The sequence below is a fragment of the Streptopelia decaocto genome, assembly GCF_964273445.1.
Source record: "Streptopelia decaocto genome assembly, chromosome: 1".
NCBI lineage: Eukaryota > Metazoa > Chordata > Aves > Columbiformes > Columbidae > Streptopelia > Streptopelia decaocto.
In genome coordinates, this window is record NC_138663.1 from 148,769,364 (window position 1) to 148,794,975 (window position 25,612).

Sequence of the window (25,612 nt, forward strand, 5' to 3'; positions counted from 1 at the left end):
GCTTGCATAACCACATATTTATTGTAAACAACAGTTTCCAGTATATTTAAAAGAAGTAGAAAGTCCCATTGCTGCTTAGCTTTTCTCAAGATTATTTACTGTTTTCACTTAGTTATAGCAGTTCCACAGACAGCTAATGTGGGAGAGATGAGACTGGATGCATACTTACTAAACTGCAGTAACCACATTTCATTCTTGTACATAATCGCTGTTTTTTCTTCTGTAAGATCTTAATGCAGTTTTATTACATTATAATCTTTTATGGAGGGATAAAGGGATTTGTTCCTTAATAGGAAAACAAAGTTTGTAAGCTCAAGTAAATCAGATATGACCCAGAACACAATGCTTCTACAAGTTTAACCAGAAGGCGTTTCATGTTGGTTAACTTCATTGGAATCCTGAATGTTCTGTGCTTGCTGCTGAAATGACATGGATTTGAACATAGTTATATTTTTAGGAGGAAGCTAGACTTTACAGATTTTTAGAAGTGATTAACAAGAATTAAAGGAGCAAAGTGCTCTATTTAAAAAAAAAAACAAAAAAAACCAAAAACATAAACAGGACAATTAGTTGTATTGTCTCAGCTATTGTAAAACCAGTTCTCACTGGCCCCCTTTTCCTGTAATTAAAGCCATTTTTCTTTTCCTCCTTCTGGCCTCTTTCTGGCCAGTGTTCAGCAAAAATGTGAGATTTTTTGAAAAGGCAAGTAGGAAGATCAACAGGTAGACATGCTTTTCTTCCTGTACTCAGGGGTCACAGTGGGGATCTTTGCTTTCTTTAAGGGTAGTAACTGCAGTGTGATCCCCAGCTTTCCTGTTTCTGATGTACAGATTTATTTTTATTCCATGTATATACTGGTACATGCACACCCCCTTCTCGTGCATTTACAGCCATCTCAGTAGTGCCCACCCTTTCCTATGTTTTTCTTTCAATTAAACTTTGTCTCTTTTGTCTTTTTGTGAAATCTGTGCTTTCTTGTCACTGTTGCTGACATTTTGCTAACTAAAACCTTCTTGTCATCGTTCCCTTCCTTTACTTCTTTCGTTTAGTGTAATGGCCAAAGTGTTCCTCTGACAGACTAATCATACAAGTTATTTCATTACTGTTTCTTTATTCCTCTGTAGCTGTGAGATGCAAACTCTTAGCCTTTGGAGACAAGGGTAATCACAGGCTCACTCTTAATTTCCTACTTACATAGGTTCATTGTATTTCTGCCATACTTCACTATGCATGGAGAGTGGGGGAAGGACTGTAGCCCTTTCCTGACCAGTTGGTTGGTTGTAGGACTTCAGGAGAAGGGAAGGAAGGAAGGAGGGAAGGAAGGAGGGAAGGCAGGAAGGAGGGAAGGAAGGAAGAAAGAGAGGAAGAGAGGAAGAGAGGAAGAGAGGAAGAGAGGAAGAGAGAGAGAGAGAGAGAGAGAGAGAGAAAGAAAGAAGAAAGAAAGAAAGAAAGAAAGAAAGAAAGAAAGAAAGAAAGAAAGAAAGAAAGAAAGAAAGAAAGAAAGAAAGAAAGAAAGAAAGAAAGAAAGAAAGAAAGAAAGAAAGAAAGAAAGAAAGAAAGAGAAAGGACAAGACTATTTTACTATCTTATATGGATACTACCTGCCTTCAGGCCTGGTATAGATATTATTAGTTGAAATTATCTATGTCTTCCTAAAATTCAATCACAATATCTTGCTCAGTCATCAGATCATAGTCCTGCTTTGTGTTATGGTGATATTTCCTTAGATTTGTCTTAAATATGTTGTTCCTTCACATAAATATAGGTTGCAGTTTTGTAGTTCCCAGGGGACAGTAGGTTCATATTTTGTTAGTTTCTTGTATAACACAAAAGGAGATTAGAAAGCTTCTTATATTCTGTTTCCTCCCAAGAGAAAGCGATCATGTAGATCAGGAGAGGAAATTATTTCCTTGCTTGGCACAAATGAGTCACAGAAAATGACCTTCTTTTTAGTCTAATTTAGACCCAAGAATCCTCTGAAGAGCTGATAATGTAAACCCATATGGCTTGGATGAAGAAAAGTTGGAAAAGATATTGTCATTAACAGACTCATCCACATCTTAAAAGCAGCATTTCACTTTGCCTAGATTTTTGATCAGACTGCTAGCAGCTGCAAATCTCACATTGCCTGCACATGTTATCTGTAATACACACACATGTGATGTGCTGCTGCTGAGGTTTCGTTTGAGGAATGGAGATATTGAAAAAGTGACACACATTCTTTGGCTGTTTCTTATAATGCATTTAACATCTTTAAAAATACATGTTCATGTGAGTTTTAAAACACTGCTTTCGGTTACATTGTTGGACTGTACAGCACATAGACTTGGAGACAGATGTGTATTACAGAGAAAACAAAAAGCTTTTAGGCTTATGTCAAGAAAACAAGAGACAACGCAAAATAAACTAGCACACTGATACATGAAAGCACTGACAAAGAGCTTGAGCAGAAAAGGGCTGGTGGGAAACCAGAAGAGTAACTGGACAGCACAGTGAGCCAGAAGTAACAGTTCATAGAATCTCAGGCGAAGAAGCTTGAATTATTCCACAGTGAAGGAAGGTGAGAAGGTGCCTGCCTTTTTTTTTTTCTTCTTTTCCTTGCTGTAAGCTTTTTTTTTTTTTTAATTATTAGTAGTTTTCTGTGTGTGTTTTCTTTTGTGTTTTTGCGTGTTTGTTTGTTTGTTTTTTAACACTGGTCTGTTCTGATTGTCACTCATGGATTCTGGGTAGTTTCTTTTACACTTAAGTGCAAAAGCTGGTGATACTTGACTACATTTTAAAGGAAAGGCTAGGTTTATGGTTGAATTTTCCCACGGCCTTCCTGTGCCTACCCATGCTCTTAGTAAAGCTAGGCCACGCTGAAAACCAGCCTGGCAGTGTAGCTATGGTTAAGCACACACTCCTAATGCTGAGCCATTTCAAAGTGTCACGGCTTATGCGATTCTTTTTTTCATAATATACAAATGGGAATCATGACAGGTGGCCTTTTTGTTTGTTTGTTTGTTTTTTAAACCACCAAACATGTTACACCACAGATCCTTGTGAGCACCAGTGACCTGAGGTTACGATGTGGGGATCAACCATCACCTTAGATAACAGAGTGAATTTATGCTGGGTCAAATGAAATTAGATATGAGTGGTGGATTCTGACTGCAAAACTGGGTGTGCAAAAAGGGATGGGGAAATTATGTACGGCCTGGTTTTGTGAATGTATAATAACTGGGCTATAGGTAAATGTTTTTTTTCCTGGACATAAAGGAGATAGAAGTGCCACAACTGTCTGAAAAGAACACAGCTGCAGAATGGGAAGGATAGTCTGTTGAGCATCTGCTACGAATGACTCTTACAGCAGCAAATGCTGGCAAGAGAATTGATAAATTGATTTTTTTTTATTACTATTTTGGGGTCAACTTTCTGCAGATGAGAAAAGCTTCAGACAGGGAAATGAGGTCAACTGAAGTCTTTATGTACCATAGGCAAGCACAGAAAACAGAGAGAAGTAAAATGTTTCATCTGAGATGTCGATAATATCTAGAACATGGCAGTAGGTTTCTCCCTGACGTTGTTCAGGAAGATTTATCAGTTCTCAGTGTATAGAAGAAGTTTCTGTGGTTACTGCATCACCACGAGTATGAAGATGTTTTTAAAGGGATCTATAAACTCAATTTGTGAGCTCATTTGGGGTCAGCTTATAGGGATCGAAACAATAGGATCCATTTTCCTTTGCCTATAGCTAAACTTTATCCACTTGCTTATAGCTGAAAGTCCTTGTTTCTGCCTGTGTACAGCATGTGTATAACAGCTGTTCGCCATTCTTCCTCAGTCAGATGACTCAGTGGGCCTGCATTTATTTTGTGCAAATATGTTCAAGGTGTGTGCATATGTGGCAAAGGAGCAAAAGCAACAGCCATTGTATATTCCTTTTTATCTGTGAGCATGTACAGAGTGTTAAAACAGACCTGTACAACATACATACTTCAAAACTGTTTGTTTGTCACATTCAACATCTGGGCAGCAACAGACTGGCCAGTCTGAGTCAACGTCCTTCTTAAAATGTGAGGCACCTGATCAGCACTCCTGTGGCTTCTGTTCAGGCTGCTGCTTGTGTTGCCTCTTGTCCACCTGTAAGGTGAGACAAAATAGGGGAGTCAGAAGTATTGTGACAGGTGAAATTAGGGCTATGGTGAAGAAAATGGTAAAGTTTGTTAGGACAGAGGGCACTGAACTTATCACGGGGGATGCAAAGGACCAGCGGGCAGAGGAGCTGAAGCATTGCAGTGAGTTGCGAGCATTATGTAGGTGGAACAGGGATAAATGTAATGAGGTTACAGAGGACGCTGGGCATATTGCAGTGAGAAGGAGGGAATTAGGGTATGGATGTTGGTAAATGGAAGCCTGCGCTTTACAAAATCCCTTCAGAGTCTTGTGCTATAAGAGTATTTTTATCAAATTACATATGTCGCTTGGCTATGCAGACAAAGCGAACACAGTAAGTCAGGCAGCTCCTTAAGATAACTCACTGCTTCCTTTTTTGGCTGTGAGCTTGCCAGCTTCCTTCAGAGTTAGGCCCATACCTGTGCTGGAAAACTCAAGATACCCCAAACTTTCTTGCAAACTGACTTCCACAGCTATTGTAGCTCCTTCCCAAGTTTTCATTTTCTCTTACATACTTCAAGATCTCTCTCTCTGCATAAACGGAATTCATTATGCATTGTACCAACCATGATTCAAGCAAGGGTTTACTGCCCAACTGTATTCTTCAAGCTTGCCTGGACGGTTTCTTGCCTACAGGCTTCATACCACATGTGACTGACTTAGGATTTCCCTTCTGTTTTCTTGCTGTCCTTTTAATAGTTTGGTTCTTTCACGACTAGATTCTTAGTACATGTGTAGATTGTCCTTAGCCTGTTTGCCTTTCTCCCACTTCTGAAATTCGTGGCCAGAGTGAGAAAGCATTTGATGGTGGGTGTTTTTTTTTTTTTCCTTTCTTTTTGCTGCAGGCTTGAGAAAGTGCAGTTTGTTGTGTTTCTCTGATATGCTGGACTGTCATGTGCCCAGGCAGTTCTGCGTAGGGATGTTCTAAGCCTCCTCAGTGGGGTAGTGATTGTCTGCACGAAAGGTAATTTGATTTTACTTTTTGAAACAGTGCAATCTGTACATCTCTATTGGACTGTGTGCTCTGATTTTGCCAGACCTTTAGGAAAGGGCTATTTCAGTTGCTGACTTCACAAGACCCAAAGTTTGTCACTGAATATTGACACAGGTCCTGTTTCCTGCTGTTTAATGTGCAATCATGAAATCTGAATTCCCTGCTCCTCCCGTGCAATCAGGTAGAGCGTGCTTTGCCACTGATCAAATGGAGCCAGGAGACAGACCGGCCTGCTCTCAACACCCAAATGGGTTTGTTCATTTTGTACGGGCTTCTTTACCCCACTAATGAATGGCTTTCAACCTGGGGGCACCGCAGGTGCCCTTTCTTTATGGCTCTGTGGGGAAGAGGACTTGAACATCCCTCCCTCCCTTTGGCCGTGACGCGCAGGCCCCGCGGCCGGGGCCAACGGCTGCTCCTCGACGGTTGGTCCGGGCCGGCGCTGGCGACGGGCCATGGAGTTAGTCAGCCTTCCCCCTCCCCCCGCTGCCCCCTCGGGAGTCCCGGCGGGGTGGGGGGCTGCCGCGGCCGGGAGGAACGGAGCCACCCCTCAACAGCCGCCTCCTCCTCCTCCTCGCGGCGGGACTGGGACGGGACAGGGCAGGGGCGGGACGGGGACAGGGCTGCCAGCCCCGCGACGACTGAGGGGGCGGCCGCAGCTGGCCGGCCGGCGCGCGCCGCGATCCAGCTGTTGGCAAAGCATCGCAACCCCCCCTGCCCTCCGCCCTCCTCCAACCACCCCGCTCCCCCTCCCGCTCCTGGCAGGCAGCGGCCCAATGGGCGCCGCGGCCAGCTGCCTCGCTGGCCAATGAGGAGGAGGCGGCGGGTGCTGCCAGCGTGAGGAGCGGGAGGCGGGCGCTGTGCTCGGCTCCGCTTGGCTGCTCGCTCACGGCAGCCGGGTAGCGGCGCGCTCGGAGGCGTCCGCTCGCCCTCCTTCCCGTCGCAGCGGAGCAGCTCGCCTGCCTTCTCCTCCTGGCCCCGGCTCGTCCGTCTCCGCGGCAGCGGGGCTCGAGCACTGCTGAGCGCCAGGCGCGGTAGCGGCACCACCACTACCACCACCACCATGGCGGTGGAGGAAGAGGGGCTGCGGGTCTTTCAGAGCGTCAGGATTAAGATCGGTGAGGGAAAGGCTCGGGGTGAGGGCGGCCGGCAGCGGCCGGGGAACCCCCGCTGGAGCGGGGAGCGCCGGTGCGGGAGGCAGCTGGCGCCGGCCACCCTTTTGCGCTCCCCTGCGCTCAGCGTCCCGCCGGGGGAGCAGGGCGGGCGGTGCCCGCGGCCCGCCGGGGCTCTGCGGCGCCTCAGGCCGGCGGAGCGGGTCCGGTGGGAAGCGGCGCCGTGAGGGGCGGGCAGCCGGTGCCGCGGTGACAGGCGGGCAGCGCCGTGTGCGTCCGGCTGGCGAGCCGCGCCGGCGGGAGTCCGGGCGGTGCAGGATATTAGGCGGATTTCGCGATTTTTTTTTTTTTTTTCGTTGCTATGCTACGCTCTAAAAGTTTGAAGGCGGCCCCCGGGTCTCGGTGCTGCGTGTCACTGGCAAAGCTGGTGCGAAACCGGCCAAAAAGCGGCTGCGGGAAGAGCCGGTGGCTCAGCCCTGGGCTCAGTGAGCGGGGTGCGCTGAGGCTGCTGCTTCCTACGGCTCGCATCGGGAGATTCGCTCTTTTTCTTGCTGTTGATCGAACTCCAAACCGCATTATTAGAAAGTAAAGCGACAGATGTCAGCGTGCAGATTAAACTCTCCCTGGTAGAGTTCTGAGTGTGCCGGCGGGGAGGGAAGTCCCTGGTTTCCGTAACAGAATCAAACCCGCATGCAGAGTGAGCGGTTTGCCTCTCTTGGATGGCGCACGGTGGTGGGGAGCCCGCGGGGAGGTGGAAAAGTTTAGTGATGGACTCGCAGTAGTGAGTACTAAAGGACTTGGGCTTGTAGCTTCCTATTAACGCTCTTAAAAAAGTCTGCTCTTGCATATCTGTGCATGTAAAAGCAAATTTGCAAGCACGTTGTCACGTTAGATAAAATCGAAACTTGAGTTTGCATAGGAAATCTCATTACTGGATAATCGCATTAGCATTTCGAAGAGACCCCACGGTATTTTGTCAGGTTCTTGCTAGGATCGTTTTCCTTATTAATTGCTAGCAGGTAGTTTAGTGATAGCATACTTTAAGAAGTAAAATTTTATTACATAAACTAAAAATCATATGTTGATTTTGTGTTTTTTTAATACATCCAGTAAACAGATTCAGGAAGATTCTGAAATATGGCCAGATACTTGTTTTCTGTCTCTTTTCATAGAGGAGACAAAAAATAACGTCTTACTACAAGCGAGAAGTTCAGACACCAAGTGATGCTATTGCAGGTTGTTTCTATCTGGTGATTTTTAGTGAAGGGAGGAAGAGCACAGCTCACATATAGGATGATGACTTTTTGGTGTTTTTTGTGGTTTCTTGAGAAGAAAACAGCAATGTGGTTGTACCTAAACAATTGGTGTCACTGGAGTGTGGGAACTTCTTTGAGTGATAGGAGAGTTCAAAGATAATAAGAGCAGCAAAAGGCTTGAGATTATTCTCATTAAATCATGGACTAAAGTTAATCCTTCTGCTGACTTCAGTTATCAGATTCCTCGTCAGAGCTAAGTGTTTGATTAATGTACAGTATTGCAGTAAGAGTTCTGGCTGCCTTTTAGCATGGATAGTAAGCAGGAAAAACTGTGTGCATCTGTGGTACACCAGTGCTTCATTTGTGCCTTCTGAGCAAAAGGTCTTTACTCAATGAACTGCAAAAACAACGCCAGGTGCTTTCTGGGGCTTGGCTGTGCCCAGGCTTCTGCTGTAATACAGCAGAGGGCGTTGGTAAGTACGCACAAAAACCAGCTCTGCACTCCTACTCGCTAGAAAGTATGCGAAGGCAGATTCATCAGCTTCTGTGGCAGGAGAACGAGTTTCTGAGTTTTGTGTATATGTCCGTGTAGCTGACTGCCTTTTGTGAAATTTGTCAGAACAACAGAAGTGGCAGGATTGCTCTGGTGGGTTGAGGGAGTATTTCTAATCTAGCAGGCCTTGTAAAGCAATCCTAATCTTGAAGAAATTATATATGGAGGTTTGTAGACTCCCCGCAAAAAAAACTGTGAGTGGATTTGAAAGGAGATGGTGAACATTAGAGGGACACTACTTTTGTCAGCTACTCACAAGAGTAAATTTGTCTTTCAGCAGTTCCCATTTGCTAGTATCCTGTAGGTTTCTCTATTCTCTAGTGACAGGAGGCTTTGAATTTTTTGATGGGTTATTTGAGGACAAAGGCATAAGTCATTTCCCATCTTGATTTGCTTTGATTCATCATGTGCTAGAAGTGGTTAGTTCTGTTCTTTGGGAGCTTGTTTCATGGCCAAACTCTGACTGATCTCTGACTTGCAGATACTCTGCGCTTAATCTGCTGTTTCCTTCTCTGTAGGGCCTTTGCTGGCAAAGCATGAATAGTGGCACTGATGTACAAGTACGCATCAATGTACATCTCATGAAATGTAGGACCGATGCTTGAAGAATCAGTGCAAACACACTGTGAGATCAGGGTGGGGCACCCAGGGTGCTGTGTCTTTCTTAATGGAGAGTCTGATGCAGTTTAGAGGCTTCAGGCTGTGCAAAACATTTGTGGCCTAGACATTTTTGAGTGCCTTAATGTTATGTATTGCTATGGCTGGGTCTTGTCTTGTATTTACAATAAGCTGCAAGTAAATGAAGACATTTTCTATTGCTGGTGTAACTTGTTCTTTTGGGGCCAGTGGGTTGCATAGAATCAGCCCTATTTAGCTGGGTGGGTAATTATATCCCAGATCTCCCAAATGCGTCCCCATTCTGAGTAGTGTTGTTTCTAGTCATGTTTGGATTTGTCTTGAGCCAATCTGTTCTACCTCCTGAAAACATGAACCCTTGAGCTTCTTAGGAACCTCTGTTTCCCTCACTTGTTTGCACTGCCAGTGATGTGCCACTTCAAAGAATGGCGCATTGAGGTACTGAAGTTGTGGAGCAACGATATGAACTCTCATTTTGGGTTGCAGTGTTAGGAGGAATTGTTACTGTGCTACCTCTTGTCCAGTTTCTGGTTTCTTTTGTGATTTGTTGGACTGAAAGAACTCAGTGTCTGGCTACTTCTGCTCATGTCTGTTGTGAGGAAGTGGCACACAGTAAAAAGAAAAAAGTAATATATATACTAATGAATGAAATGTTCAAGTGCTTGTTTGAAATTGATTTATTTTGGCTTCCCATAACTGAAACTGTTGTCCTCTTGTCTTTTTTCCTTAATTGATAAATTATTTTTACCGGAATCCCTTATACATAAACAAAACAATGTGTCATGTAAGACTAAACAAACACTTCCTATAAGATTGCCACTTTGAGGAAGTGTGCAGTGCTGATATTTCCATGAGTCAGTGTTTCAAAACCTGAAAGGAAACAACATAAGGCTCTATGGCTGATGATTGGCTGGAAAAACTACAAAGAGTGTCCTTCTGCTTGACAACATGGCTTGTGTTGTACTGTTACTAATATTTAATAGATATACTGCACTTAATTGCTACTTTTTTCTCCTTAAATGGCATCAACTGTTAAACTTTCAGTTGAAAAAATAGAAGTTCATACTCAGCATTTCTGTTGTGGAAGTCTGTATGCTGGATAGCAGAGAACTTTCTGCCAGATTTTACTTTGTGAAATTAGTTATACTTGAAAAATCTAAAGAAATGGCTCATTGGTGAATTTTCACTGTAAAGTAGCAAGCTTCCCATGTCTCTGAAATCTAGTTTTATTGTGTCGGGGAATATGAGGCTCTGCTCTAAAACTGCATTTTTCTAGCTGTAGGTGGGCTTGTTGTAGAGGTCAAACTGTCCCATAGTTTTGGAATAATAATTGAGAGGGGACGATACTGCACATCAAGAGACTACCAGGGGCACCAGTATGGTGAGGAGGACCATTTGCTAATAGTTTCGTGGAGCTCAGAGAGCATAATGGCCCACTCAGTACACTGTGAGGACTTGTTGCAGTTTAAGACATGCATAAACTTCTGAAGCTAGAAGGGGCCGGAGATGGACCTTTTGTGGTTAAAGGTGTTGAAATGACAGCCTAAGATGTGGAACTTCTGGCAGCATGGTCACTCCTTAGCACTAAGTGTGATCAGAAGCATGAAGCTGTGAAATTTTTGTGGTAAAGGTTGGTTGGCTACTATCTGATGTGGGCTTGACTCTCAGCTTATCCTGTTCAAAGGGTAAACCCACCATTTTCTGAGAACTCAGAAACCTCATTTATGTTGTGACAGTCCAGTTGAGTAGGTGAGGATTGCTGGTCTGTAGACTGTGCTGTCTCTCTGACTCTTTATTTTGTGGTGCCTTCTTTACTATTTCATACAGAGCTGTGTAGTTTAAGACATTGCAAAAGCAATTGACCTTTTCTTTGGGAAACGGAGAGTCTTGGGTGAAATCAAGCAGAGTATTTGCTTAAGTGCCAGTATACTAGCATTTAAGCAGGTTGATTGCCAAGGGAAGGTATTTACTGCCCTTCCACCATTAAACTTGATACGGAATAAATGCTTCAGAAATGCCTCTCTGCATTTCTGTAAGGTTAAGGAGGAACTATCTCATCTCTGACAAACTTAAGGCCTTTGTTAAGTCTAATAATCCTAAGATTGATCAGGGAAATCCATTTTACCTTGAGAAGATGTTCCTTTTAATGTTGTCTGTTGGGATTTAGTGCCTTGTCTTAAGTGGTTACTTGTAGAAGTAAGTACGACTAAATATGCTCACCACATAATACTGTAAAAGGATTTATCCTCATTTAAACGGGACATAAGGTCAAATAGATATTTTTAGAATTAGAGAATTTTTACCAGGTAGCTATCTCTCTCTGTATATATAAAATAGGAAATTATAAGAAACATGTTATATTTCCTAAATAATAAAGATCACAATGATTTTTTTGTAATGTTTCAAAGTTAGTGGACCAACAAATACAGAAAGGAAGTCAAGTCATTTGCATCTCACCCTGAATATATTCAAGACTTCTCAAGTTCATTTCTGCACATTCTAAAGTTAACAGGTACAGCTTAAACTGATGTTGTGTAGGTAAAATAAATTGGCAACTTACATTGTTATTGATTGACTGCTATGCTATTTAAGGCTTAAGTCTGACAGGCTGTGGAGGGTGCAGAATAGATTGTGCAGGTTTTTCACCCCTAGCTTAATATTTCAAACTCTTCTAAATTTGGTGGTGGTTGTGTTCTGGCTGACTCATGTTCAGTGTGCTGAATAGAAAAGAACTGGGACTAGTGCTGTTTCTAGAGGAGGAATGCTGTGACTGCTCATGGACTGTCAGGAACAGCCGTGGCTGGAACAACAATGGAGACTACAGCATAGTTTCTGCAAGTGAGAGAAGGAAATGAAGGTAGCAGTGGAAAATGCTTCAGTGAACTTAGTTTTGAAGAAATGGAAGATGCTTGTGTTTGGGGCTGCCAGCTTGACATCAAATTATCCATAACTTGTTTTAAGTAAAAATAATGATTCATATATGAATGAGAGTAGAAACCAATGTTACTTGGCTTTTTGAGTATGTAGAGGTAAATTCACAGGAGTGAAACGATTAAACAAATCTGCACAGAGCCTCTGATTCCAGGAAACAAACTTTCCATTTTTTGGTCCTCTTTTGGAATTAGTACATTTGAAAAAAGTGTACTCTAATCTCTCTCATGAGAACTAATAATGTTTTCTTGTCTTCTCATTGAGGTGATTATCTGCTGGTCAAAGTACCAAATGCTTTTACATGTGGATGTTATATAAATGCTGGATATCTTAGATTTGCAGTTTTCCAGCAAATGCTTTTGAAACTTGTCATGGCATTGATTTGCTCATCAGACTGGTGGGGTTTTGGTGGTTTATTTATTTTAAAAATTTATTATTGGTTGAAAACAAATCTCTATTTCTGAAACTACTGGGCTAGGTAGATCCCAATATTAGCCTCTCTTCCTGTGTTCTTGTGTTTGTGTTCTGCCTACTGCTGTTTCTTCTCCATGTTTCAGATGTTGCTTTGTGAATCTGTTCTTGCAGTTGCACTCCAAGGCATGGCATAGTGATATGCTAACCCAAATTACTAGCTTGTTGCTGCTGAAAAGGCAGGTCTTGCTTTTCCCCTTCCATACTCATCTTTCTCTCAGCTATGAAACACTCTTTACACCCCCTACCCCAAACAAATCTGCTGTTGACTGATGCTCCTTTGCTGACGAAAAAAAAAAACAAACCCAAACATCTCAATTTGGAAAGCAGGCCCAAAGAATGCAACTTATTTTTCTTGTCAGGTTTAGTTTTCTTCCATTTTAGTGAGCTGAGTCTGTGCACTCAACATCAGAGATGTCTGTGGACAAGTATCAGGAGCTTGACTTGGAGTGTGTGTGTCAGATGCAGAGGACAGCAGGTACATCCCCTGCTTTCATGTCTGTGTACTGAGAGTGTCATGAGACTCCTTCAGTCTTTCTGCACTCTTCAGACCACTCCATAGCACGTTTTCTTGTTGATGCTGTATTTGTTAGCCTCCAATATATGCTGGCTTGGCCAGCTGTCCTGAAGAACAAATGTTAAAACTCCAGCAAGATCCCCAAGAGGATAACCTGACGAACTAGTATAACTGTATCTCTGACCTTCCACCTGAGAACTACTTGCATCTTGCACTCAGTTCAGGAGCCTCATCTGCTTATGAAAATTTAGGTGTTTAAGTTGGTACTAATTGATTAATACACTGCCCTGCTTCTCCATCACACACTTGTTTTCTAAAGCTGCGACACCTGATATTGATTATCATGTTTAAGCTTAAACAGACCCCCTCCTTCTTTGCATCACAGCAAGATTTTATGCAGATATGCTGTCAAACACTCTGTTATCATATGAAGCCATTAATTTTACTGATGCTCCCATTTAAGGAAGATCACTTCATGCAAACATTGAAGGGTGTTCCCTACAGCAAGAGTAGAAAATACAATTTTTAAAAAAGCTTGTAAAATACCTTAGACAGTAGACCTCAGGTTAAAATTCTTAGAGCAGGTTAACACTATAGACTGCAAACAGACCTTCAGGTATTCTCTCTGTCCTTTCTTAGTCTCTGGTGAAGGACTGACTGATCTCCTTTACAGGGATGTAAGTTGTGAGTAATTCTGTTGAAGCCATTAGTTAAACTTCTGTGAGAGTCAGATTAACTCTTTGAGTAGCTCATGTAGCAGGTTTTTTCTTGGAGCGTGTGGGGGGAAGGATGAAGCAAAATCTACTTGGGATTTTTTAAATAGTACTTAATACCTCTCATTTTGTGACAATTCACTGGTGAGAAAAACCTGTGCAAAATGTTGTGTTTGGAGAATCAATCTTACAGTTTCCATGTGTGAGAACAAGAAGCCTAGAATAAAGACAAATGATTCTAGTCTTTGCTAAATACTATAAAATACGCAAGTATCAGACAGTTTTATTGCTTGTCATTTCAGATGGACAAATATTTAGCCAAGTATTTAGAAGAAAAATTATTGTGTGTGCCAGTGGACTATTAATGTGTCTAGGGAGCAAGTAACTTAAGGCATATATTAATGGTTAGAACACACACTAGTATATTTTAATGTTGTGTTTTTGAATCTTATAGTACTAGAGGTTTATCTATTTTGTGGTTAAATCAAGGAGAAACTTGAGATATGCTTGAAGTTAATAACAGGTTATATTTTATTAAATTGAGAAGCTCATCATAGGCTTGCACGTTCTGAATAGCTCTCTCCTTTTCTGATTTTAGCAATGTTTATTAAACCTTATGAAGTGTCTGTTCTCTAGCAGTGCCTGTTGGATTTCTTCAGCGTAGTGGACTGGTGACTGAATTTAGGATCAAACTAAAAGCTTTGTTTTTGAATAAAAGCAAAACAAATCTAACTTGCTTCCTCTCCCATCCTAACCTCTACCAAGGGAAAACAACTTCCCTGGAATTTCACATGTTGTTTTCCTCCTATAGAAGACTTTCTGGGTGAAAGTTTTCCAAAATGAGATGTGAAGCTTCAGAATTATGAAGAACTGGATTTTTTTTTTCCTATTTTCATTTTTCAAATTTTTTCATGGATCATTGCCAAGTGTAAAAACACTTTAAAGATTCAGTTGAAAGTTTGAGGGCTTTTAGTTTGTTCCCCTCCTGCCCCCCTCCCTCTTTTCTTTCTGAAAGGGAAAAAAGTTTACCTGTATTTTTGAGGTCTGTTGAGGAAAGAACAAAAATATTAAAGACTTACAGCCTGGTCTGACTTGCCTGACTTCTGAGATTGATTAAGAGTTTTGCTCTTCAGTTTTCATTCCAGACCTCAGAAGTCTCATCTTTTTTCTACCTGACTAAGAGACACATGCTTTTGCTTGTTATTATCTCTCAGGGAGCACTGGGGCAAAAGAAAGATCCCTTCATTAGGACAACAACTCAGTCTTACTGTTCCCTACCTGCTGGGGTGTGTAACTGTGTGACTGCATTGCCATTAACTAAAATGGATTAATATGATGTGATGATAAGAGGGAGAGTGTTTCACTTATTTAGGAATGACTGGTAGATTTGAACCGGTATCATTTGATATGATAATTAATTTGCATAAATATTAATGTACTTTTATAAGCTGGTAGTAGGTTGACGAACATTAGATGAAACATCTCAATTTTGACACCTGCAACAAATTCATGAAAAGCCTTAAAGCTGGGAAGAACATATGTTTCTGTAATAATGGGAGGAGGGAGAATTTACTGTTAATGCGTGTCTGTGTTCCATAAGATGCATCCTTGAGCTTTCTTTTAATCTCCTACAGTGACCTTAGGAGAAAGCACACTTGCCTGTTTGTTGCTGTACTTGTTACTTAAAGAGATTTCAAAATCCATTTAAAAGAGGTTTGTACTGAAAGGCCCGAGTTTGTGTTTCAGGAAAGGAATGTAAAACATTGGAGACTGGGTTACACAGGGAGCAGAAGGGTACTTGAACTTGTGAAGGAGTTCTTTTCAGGGTTTTTAACTTAGAGTGGTTAACTTTTTTTTTATTTTTAGCTGTAGGAACAAAGTTTTTGAGTGACTGATAACTTGTTTTTTAGCAACTTACAGATTTAAAATGTCATTCAATTCCATTTACACAGAAGGCATGTAGTATAAATCAACTTTACTCTTTTTAATTTTTTCCTTGCTTTCAAGTTTCATTCAGCTTTAATATTCCAAGTATTGAAAAACTGATGACTTGAAATAGTTTATTTACAGTTGCTTCTGTTATGGCTGCCTATACAGAGTTCTTATATTTTAAAAAGCAGCTCCAAAAAACAGATGCACTGATGACTGGGTTTAAAACTCCTTAAAAATAGGAGAGGGGGAAGAAGTTTATTTTTACTACTGTTTATAATTTCTTCTAAAAATATTTATATTTACAGATTGTTTACAGCTACTTGCTTTTGTTCAAGAACTGTAGAAGAACACAGTTAGTGGTCGCCTTTTCAAGGCTTTAGTTGATTCTTGCTGGTATTTCCCAGCTGGTGTTAGAGTACATCTGGAATCTATGAAATTCCTTTCTTTGTTCCTCATTTCCTGTTCCATTCAGTCCTACAGTGTGCCGTTTTAAAAGCTGTTTCTCTTGGTATCTTTGTCTAAGATGTGTGTTTTAAAGCATTTAGTGAGTTCTTAAAGGTGGTTAAATGTACCTTGGGTTTAACAGTGTAATTGAACTGTATAATGAAACTTCTCAGATGTTTTGTTTTGATATTTGAATGAAAAATAGTTTCATTGATTTTTCTGGCAGTCATTCAGATTCTAGAATTGTAGGAAGGAGGGTGGCAGAAAGAGATGAAAAATCTGGTAGATAGCAGAAAAGCTCCCTTTCTTAGTCTCCCTCTCTCTCCCCCTCCTCCCCCTGCTCAGGAACAATCACCCGTTTGTAATGGAAAATTAGATCTATTTTGCAAGAGATACAGGGTGTGACATCTCACAGTTGCTTTTAGATTGTAGTTTGAAAAGCTGGTGACTGCTATGGAACACGTGAACACAACCTTGGAAAAATGAGCTCTGACGGTATGACACAATGTGAGAGTTGTGTGCGTCTCAAAACCAATCCATCCTCTCCAAAACAGCAATGTTCAAATTAAATTTACTGGTTGGGATTGCATTGTTGCAGATCCCTAATAGTCACTAAAAAAGAGAAGGGATGCACTCGTCTAATGAACTGGTCTTATTTTTTTGTAAGACTGTGTTTTGTTCTGTGAACAAAACATCTGACAAAAATTGTGCTCGTATGAATACTCATGTATCTGAGTAGCTGGTCCAAGTTTTCCAGAACAAATGGAAGTTCTTCATAGTCCAGTGGCTGGCTCTTCTGTTCTTGTCATCTGCCAACTGAGTACTGTTTCTGAGACTGTAGCTTAGCTCTCTGCATGCTGTCTGTAGTCATGGAAGAACTGTGGTGGTACAATACATGTTCAAAAGCTTCTTCACAAAACACCTGCTATTAAGATGAGGCTTGCATTATAAGCATTGTTTCTTCTCTCTGTGTTCCCTTCCATTTTGGAATTGTGGAATATCTCTGAAGTGGCAGCATTTGCTGTCATGGAGAACTTAATATTGGGGAAATATTTAATCTGATTTTTAGCTGCTATTTTTAATGCAATTTAGCAGAGAGAAGCAAAGAATACTAGCACTGTGGGACTGGTCAGTCCTCTACAGGTCAGATTTTCAGATCTACTGACTAAAGTTGCTTATCTTCTTTTGATTTTTTTTTTTTTTTCAGATGTCCCTAACAGAAGCTGTGTAGTTGATTACATTAAAAGGATTGTACATGTGGGTAGTTGCACATGATATTTATTCCATGTTAATTATAAGGAAACCAGTAGAAGTGCTAGTTGTTTTACATGAGATATGCAAAAATGGTGGCAGAACTGTGAAACTCCAGCAAATGTCTGAAATCTGCCTTTCAGCAGATCATATGGGTGCAGTGTAAGATAGTACACCTTTTTTCTTTTTATTTTTTTTCTTGTTTAAGGTTCTTGGGTCCTCTGCTCAGGGAGGAAGTAAAGGTCCTAGAAACCTTTTACCTGCTCTGCTCAAGTCAGAGGAGCTGTGCTCCCTTAAGTTTTGTGCCCTGCATTGACTGTCAGTAAGGTGCTTGCCTTGATCTATGCAAATTCTCCCCAGCCTAGACAAAGTCTGGTCCTGGAGACTTCCTTCAGACCATGTTTCCCTGCAGCTCTGGGACATTAACTCTAACCTAGTTTGCTTCCTGAGGTCAGGAGGAGTTGAATTTTTTCCTCCATGAACATAATGGTGAAGTTCTGACATATACATATTCCCCAGCAGATAAACAGAAGGGACCTATCAGCTGTTTCTGCAAGTGTTCTCTGATCTGTTCCTCTTCGGAAATTTGTAGTCACATTTTGTAGTGTAGATATTTGATATTTTGTACCTTGGCTGATGTTGCATAATATTCAAATGTCAAGTTGTTGAGATACCTGGAGAACAATATTTGTGCTCTGTTGGCATCTATTGACACAAATGTAAGGTAGGACTAGACCAACACTTATTTCTGTAAATATTAGTCTTACTCCATGTTTGTAGATTGTTCCACGTAGTTAATTTTACTCCACGCTGACAGACAGCAGCCCTTGGGTGATTCTGCTTGAGCAGCGCAAACACCAGAGTTCCCACTAACAGTGTTTAAATTTTTGAGACAGGAGCTCCAGGTAGTTGCTGCAGAATAGGTTTAGACTATTAGTGTTTCAGAGATGATGGAGGAGAAAGGAGATAGTGGTCAGTGGTCATCAGTCCACCCCTGACTAAAGCCAGGGGAACTGTTTATGTCCCTTCCCTCTCATATTGAAGAGCCAGTCTCTTTTCTCTGTGGAGTGGTGCCTGCTGTGGAAATTCAGGAAATTGCTGTTGCATGCCAGGGTTGGAAGGAACTAGATTTCAAGATCGCATAAGTGGTATACTTATTCTCTCCCTACTCCCCCATGGCTTTTTACTTTTTAGGCCTACTAAGCAAAATTGCCAGCGAGAGAGAGAGAGGGGTCAAAAAAAGAAAGCTAATCAGGCCAATACTCCCAACTGTCTGTTTTTGAGTGGTGAGCAGAAGTTTTTGACAGGGAATAGAAAGTGCCTGGGGGAATCTGAGATGTTGTAATAGAGAAAAATAACTACAGTAAAAGTGAAGCTCTAACAGGCTGATAATTAGTGGGTTTTGACACCTGCTTCTGTGACACTGTTCCAGAAGGTTGTGGGTTTGAAAGTAAAAAAAATATTAACTGAACGACTTTTAAAGTCAGCTCCAGTATTAAATGTAACCAATCTCTGGAATAGTGTAGCAGGAAATGTTGTATAGGTTGTCATTATTAGAGTTTCCTTGTAACAACTGCAAATTTTTGATATGCTGATGCCTGCTTCTGGTAATGGGAATTGGTAATCTAGTCCTGCGTGGAACTTGTACTTCATGCTCTTTCATATAGGCTTTACATTTTTGTGCAAAGTGAATCTGTGGAATTGAAAGTGTATTTTTCTCCTAGCCCTGTGAAACATCATCAGTCAGTGCTGATTTGAGTCTAATTCAGGTGTAGTTGTACCATGTCAAACTCCACTTTTTTTTTTTTTTTTTTTTTAAGTGGCTGTTTGATATTTGGCAGTAATCAGAAGTACTAAATGCTTGTTAGGTGGGGTCCCTACTCGAGCAGTACCATGCACACTGTATTGGGAACAGTAGGAGCAAATACTGTACTTAACAGACCATGCACTGTCAGTGGCAGAATGAAATGCGGTCATGCGTGAATATCTCACCCAAGAAGGGCTTAGAAACAAATAAGAACTTGTGAATTAGTGCCAGGCTGCAGGTATACTAAAACTCCTCATGTACTGTGTGGGGTTAACTATGGTGTATCAGAATGTGGTTAAAAAAACCCCACTACTTCAGGTGACTTGCCTGGAGGAAATACTGGGTACAGGGCTAAGTCTGATCCCTTGTTGCTCTCCAGAACCCCAGCATGTGAGATGGGAACAGGAGCCTCCACCAACCCCCTTCAGAGTATGGAGTCAGTTGCAAGGCAGGACCTGTAGCAGTGCATTAAAGGTGGGAATTTGGTTCCCTTTGTGTTTTGGAGGAGGCAGTGGAGGTGATGTATCAGTGCTTTTGTTGTACCCTAGGTAAACCATTTGGTAGTCTCTGGCATCATGATGAAAATGCTAATGTATTTTGCAGTGTACATATCTTCTAGGGTATCAGGCTGCAGGAGATAAAATTTGGGATATTTGTCTTGGGGGCAGCTGGGCTTGGACAGAAGCAAAGCACAATGGAGTGTTTTGGCCCAATGCAGGTGTCATGCGCATTTATTTGATATTTCATTTTGTCATTGTTTTGGACATAGATGTGCAGTTCTCTTTTTGGTGTCTTATCCTCTGAATAATTTTCCCCTGGAGTTAGAATTTGTAGAGTGAATGAGGACATGGCAGGGAGAAAAGAGTGACTCGTGGTAAACACATCAAGAGAATCACGTGTGGGGTCCATGAAGCTCACCTGCTGGAGATGTCCTTTAAGAGGAGAACAAGTCTTTGTGTTGCCCAGTAGCCCCTGACAAGGTGTGTGTTGCTCCTCTGTCCCCTATGGTACACCTGGAACCAGCCATTCTGGAGTGCTGAGCCTTCACAGCTGCAGGGGGAGCAGGGTATGGGAAAGATGAGCTGTAGCTCAAGCAGTGTGTGCTAGATTCTTTTGCTTTGCAGTGCTTTCTGTTTGAATGATAGCTTTCTTTGGAGAACATAAGATTAACACTAAAACAGGCCAGCATAGGATGAAGATGATGACAATATAAAGCTTCAAAACATCGTTTTGAGCCAATGAGTTTGCTTTATTTTAATCAGGATTTTTTTTTAACAGGCATTAAAGTAAAATTCTTGGGCCAAAGTAGGTTATTATCAAGAGTATGCTTAAGTATTTATTTGAGCAGTGGAGCATTTACTCGGCTGTTGATGGGGAGTAATGTGAATTCTGCTATAGGGCTGTGATTTGGAGCCTTTGGGGGAGACAGGGAAGGAGGTTGAAGTTTTTGTAAATTAAACCTATCTCAAGAGGATGCTGCTGTCAGTCTTCTGTGCTATTAGTGGTGCCTCTAAAACGTTTTTAGTTATGTGCAGGCTTCAAAATCATATTGGCAGTTATGTCTTAGCCGTAGACAGTGCAATCATGTTACTATTGGTTTGTACTCTTGTAATAATCCAGATTGAATGGTTCAGCCCCAAACCTTCAAGACACTAGACAGTAGGTTTGACCTGGCTCAGTTCATTTTATGCTCTGCTCAGGTGTAATGTTTTTCAGTTCATGAATTGCCTAATTAATCTTAATGATAAATGAGATTTTATTCTAATTATTTGGAAGACAGCCTGGTTTAGGAAAGTCTCTGAAATGCATAGCTGCTGTTCTACCTGTAAGACAGCCTGGATTCTTGTCTGACTGTGATGATATCAGACATATATCTTTATTTTCCTGACAGCTGGAACCAGTATCTAGAAGGCTTGCATTGTGTGCCCCTGTATCTGCTAAGCACCAGTGAGCTTTCAGAGTCAAATAGTTGAAATTGAAGGTTGTCCACTGTAACCTTCATCTGATCCTTTTGTGAACGCAGAATTCCTGTCGCTACAGGAGTATATATTTACTTAATAAAGGAAAACACTGTGGTGCTTTCAGCCCATGGAATGGGTGGTACTTGTGTAACGAGCAGATATTCTGTGGCTTCCTGCACATATGTTCAGTTCAAAATCTGCTCTAGCATGGTTGATGAGCTCTATCACTGTGTTCCTTACCATACAATAGAATTGTTTGAATTATCTTCCAGCGTCTTCTGAGGCAGAGGTGACTCTTTTAAGTGGGAGACAGGGTAGGAAAACAGCACCTCCCAGTCACAGTGCTGATTTGAGTCTAATTCTAGACTTTTCTGGAAGGCAATTTTGTGCAGGTGGCAAGGATCTGAGATCTGAGTAGTGGGACTGGGCACTGTTATTCTACTGTGGCAGTCCTCTGTCTTCCTGCTTACCTCATTCACATTCCCCCTGCTGAGATGTAAGGGGCAGGTGCCTCACAGGCACCCTCCCTCCCAGCTGTAGGGATGAGATCGAGCAGCTTTGACTGAGCAGTGCCCAGGGTGGTGAGAGATCCCTGCTAGGGGAAGGGACAGGGGAGGACAAGCAGGATTCTGTTTCTCTGCCTAGCCAAGTCTTGTTTCCTTCCTTTCAAGATCCTGTTCTTGTCAATCTGCACTTCGAGTCAAATGTCTTCTGTGTCCTCCTGGACACGGTAGGGCATATCTAGTAAAAAGATGCTGATTTATATTTTCTGGGAGTTTTTGGGGATTTGTTTTAATTTTTTGAGTTCCTATTCTAAAGACTAAAGGCTGATTAATGCTTAGTTTTGACATATGCAGAACAGATCGACTTCTCCTGAGTCACTATGTTAGCTCTTTTAGCTGAAATGCTTAAGGGGAGTAGAAAGAGTTTAGCAGAAAACAGTTTTAGAGACTATTTGAGTCTGGAGAATAGAAACAGAGGAGGAAGCTCCTATTAAGAAACTGGTACTAAACTGTTGCTTTCCCTTTTCTTCCCCCTGTGTGCCCCTCCACCCTCCCTTTTCCTCCCAGTAGAGCTTGTTCAGACTCTTCCTGTTCTTCTGCAGGGTTTAAAACCAGTTCTTGCCTTTCTGTGAGCTGACAGTAATGGCATTTTTAGCATTGCACTGCTGTCTGAAGGCCCCAGTTCTGGTCTAGAGCATTGTTTTGTGCAAGTAACTTCTAGTTGCCTGGAGTCTAAACAATGTAGAGAAGCCTTATGTAGCCTTAATAATAAATCCATTTTTGTATTCTAGCTGCTTACCTTTCTGAAGAGCTGCTGGTAACTTATGTTTCAAATATAACCTTTTGCTTAGCCTTGAAGTGTAGTCCTGTTTTGGATAGCAGTGATTACTTAGATACTCCAGTGGTCCTTGTGACCTTAGTAACAGAACTCTCAGTGCCCTGCTGGTGTAAAGGAGTGTTTTACTAATATATATATATAGCAGAACTGTATGAACAAAGGATGAATTTAGTGTGTCTCTGTTAAGCTGTGAGGCCATCATATCCCGCTTGTCATAGAGCCTCAAGTGGACTGCTTGGTAAAGAAAGGCAAGCTGAAAGCTGAGTGTTACGGCAAAGCAGGGAAGTCAATAATCTTGCCAACAAAGCAGGGAGTGCTGTGATAGCAAACAAGAAAAGCAGAGCAGGTCCATGATGTTAACCGGGGTTGGGTGAGAGCCCAGTGAATAACCAGACAGCTCTGTAGTGATGGGGTAGGTCCAAGGTAACATAGGAAATTAAGTCAGCAGATCAAGGTCAGGATTAGGAAAGTAAATCACAGAATGGTTGGGGTTGGAAGGGACCTCTGGAGATCGTCTAGTCCAACCCACCTGCTAAAGCAGGTTCACCCAGAGCAGATCACACAGGAATGCATCCAGGCGAGTTTTGAATGTCTCCAGAGAAGAAGACTTCACAACCTCTCTGGGCAGCCTGTTCCAGTTCTTTGGCACACTCAGAGTAAAGAAGTTTCTCCTCATATTCAGGTGGAACCTCCTGTGCTTCAGCCTGTGCCCATTGTCCCTCATCCTATCGTTGGGCACCATTGAAAAGAATCTGGTCCCATCCACTTGACATACACCCTTGAGATATTTATCAACATTGATGAGATCCCCTCTCAGCCTTTTCTTCTCCAGGCTGAACAGATCTAGCTCTCTGTCTCTCCTCATAAGAAAGATGCAAAATGTCCAGGCACAAACCAGCAGCATAGCTCTGACAATGTCCAAGGGTGAGCTAGAATGTAGCTCCAATGTGGAGAAAGGTGCCTGGTGAGGCTTGCTTTACAGCTTACACAGCCGCACCATGTCACAGCTGGCCCTGAGCCAAGGCATTCCGACCTCTGAGGGGTAGAGGAGAGAGACTGTGCTCAGGGCCCTGGCACCACCAATGTTTTGGTAAGATCTTGTCTGGGCTAGCATTTGTCTCATAAAATCTTCTACAGCCCCTCATTGTGGGGTAGTTGTGGTGGGAATCCGAAAGGGTGAAAAGAGGAACTGCAGATGCAAATAACAGAAAATAGGACTGGGTGTTTTGTAACACTAACTGTTGCAATAAAATGCATCCTGTGTGCTAGGGGAGCCAGCCCCCACTGGGATTCTTGAAGTCACTGTGACTTACATTGTGAGGACAGTATTTCCACTGCTCTTTGTGGAGAAGCAGGAGTGTGTGGGAGACAGTAGGTATTAGGGAGCCATTGCTGCAATATGTAAGAATGATTGCTAATTAGATTGTTGGAATGGAAAAAAAAATCTCTTGAAGGCTCTTTAACCTCTTGCAGCTGTATTTTGTCCCTTTATTCATCTATGTACTTTGGCTTATATCTTCCTCTCATTCTAAGACATTTTTTAGTGATTTATTCTTCTTCCCTTTTACTGTGGTTTGAAAACCGTGTCCGATTTTTGTGAGGTTTCTGGTGCATGTTCTTACTTCTCTCCAGGCTGTGGCAAGCCTGCACTTACATCATGTCAGCACTATTCTGTTGATTAGCAGAAGAGAACTATTAGTGTAATGTTCTTTTGTTTCCTGTCTCTTTTCTTCCTCCCTTCCCCTGAAGGTTTTTTTAGACTTCTCTGTGCTATTTCTGTGGGAGCTGTACTGAAGGGGTTTTTGCAACAGGCAGAAGGGTTGTGTAAAAAACAGCTTCTGAGCTCAACCAGCGGTTCTCCCTGCAGACCTGGGCTCGAGATGAAAGGGTTCTGTTTGCATTCAGGTTTCCTGCTGCTTTGAAAGATGGTAGGGTAGTGTATCTCATCACAGCAGTACTTGCAATGTGCTGCTTCCACAGGAGGGAGAGTAATGACCAGTGTTTTATAGATAGGCATGGCATGCCTCAATCTTCCCCTTTAATTCAACCTGTTTAAAAGAGGTAGAAGAAGTTATCAGTGTGTTGGGTGGGTGTTGTTTGTTTGTTTGTTTTGTTTCTTTTTTTTTTTTTTTTTTTCCTTTCCAGAAAGGTGGATGTGAACTCATGCAAAATACTTTGAATTGCAGCCTGAATGCATATCATGGAAGATTCACTTTAGAAAGTGCTAGAAACTACTATTAAATGTAACTGAGGCTTGCTCTGCATAAACATAGTGCTCAGAGATTTTTATCCTCACATAAGATGTACATAAAGTCTGCACTGTGTGAGTTCAGTAATTCCTTGCTGTAGAACAGCAAGCATTCCTGTATATTTAAGGGTATCTTGCTTGTGTAAGAGCAGAGAGATGACAGAGAATCAAGTTAAGCAAAGATGCAAGGAGACAGCAGTTATGGGGCGGGGAGGGGGAAGGTTTTCACAACTGTCATGTAAAGAAAGTGGTAGGGGTTCTTCCTAAACCTAGAAGCAGAGCTCGTGAGAAGTTTACAGTTAAGTTACTGAATGTTCCTTTACAGCATGCCTTTACTGTTAGTAATGGGGTTTTATGTGAGCAGTTCTACTTAAGTGTAGTGTTGATTCTGGCACTGTCTAGGTTAGATTAGGTACTCGTTTGAGCTGAAGCATACAGCAAGGAGGTGGAAGTGGAGAGAAGTTGAAAGGACATGCTTATCTGGTTAAGTGGCTTTTTCCTCCCTGGGAAGACCACAGAGCTGTACTATCTATTCAGTAGATATCTTCCGCTGGATGTGAGCTGTTGGTAATTTGCACCTCTTAATGATAACAAGTGAGGGAACTTTATTTGAGATAACCCATATGATATAAGTGATTGTCATAAGGCATTTTTTATGGGGATCTGTCAGGGGAGTAAAGGGATGAGGAAGGAAGCTTGTTTTTAAACGGGTGTCCTCATTCCTGCAAGACCACTGTAACTGGTTAAAGCTCAATTGGATTCCTTGGCAGATTTATTTTAGGTCATTATTTTGCAGTTCTGAACTGTAAATGTGCCCCATCTCTTTTGAATGTAGGCTTGACTGACAGCATTTACTACCTCTGATTCATGAAGAAAACAAGGCAGAGTCTGTGCTTTAAGATTAGAAATACTGCTTCTAATCTACAAACAAATTTTGGATATTTATGTTTACATCTACTTTGCCTTCAGAAGGGGAGTACCACTTAAACAGGTTTGGGTGTGAGTCTGATAATGGGGAATGACAGTCTGAACACCACTTACTTGAGTTGTGTGGTTTGCAAGAGAATAATGATTTGTGGTGGTGTGGTGGTGTTTTTATTTTTTATTTTTTTTTTTTTTACCTCCCTCCATAATGTGGACATGTGTGAACTTTGGTTAGCCATGCCAACAGGAGTTACACAACTTAGTTGGAATGGCACACTGTACTGGACAGAGGATATCCCGTGAATTTGAGAATGAAGCTTGTAGATGTTAAATGCCAAGGCAAGAGTTAATTTAAGACCCACTTTC

General features: G+C 41.9%; 1 protein-coding gene across 1 annotated transcript in view; it reads left to right on the plus strand.

Annotated features, from left to right (window-relative positions):
* Positions 1-6,016: 6,016 nt before the first annotated feature.
* RASA3 (RAS p21 protein activator 3) overlaps positions 6,017-25,612 on the plus strand; it is a 132,721-nt gene continuing 113,125 nt past the window's right edge. The window contains exon 1 of the mRNA XM_082058721.1: positions 6,017-6,267. Within this exon, the coding sequence (XP_081914847.1) occupies positions 6,213-6,267 (55 nt within the window). The 5' untranslated portion in view covers positions 6,017-6,212. The remainder of the gene's footprint in view (positions 6,268-25,612) is intronic.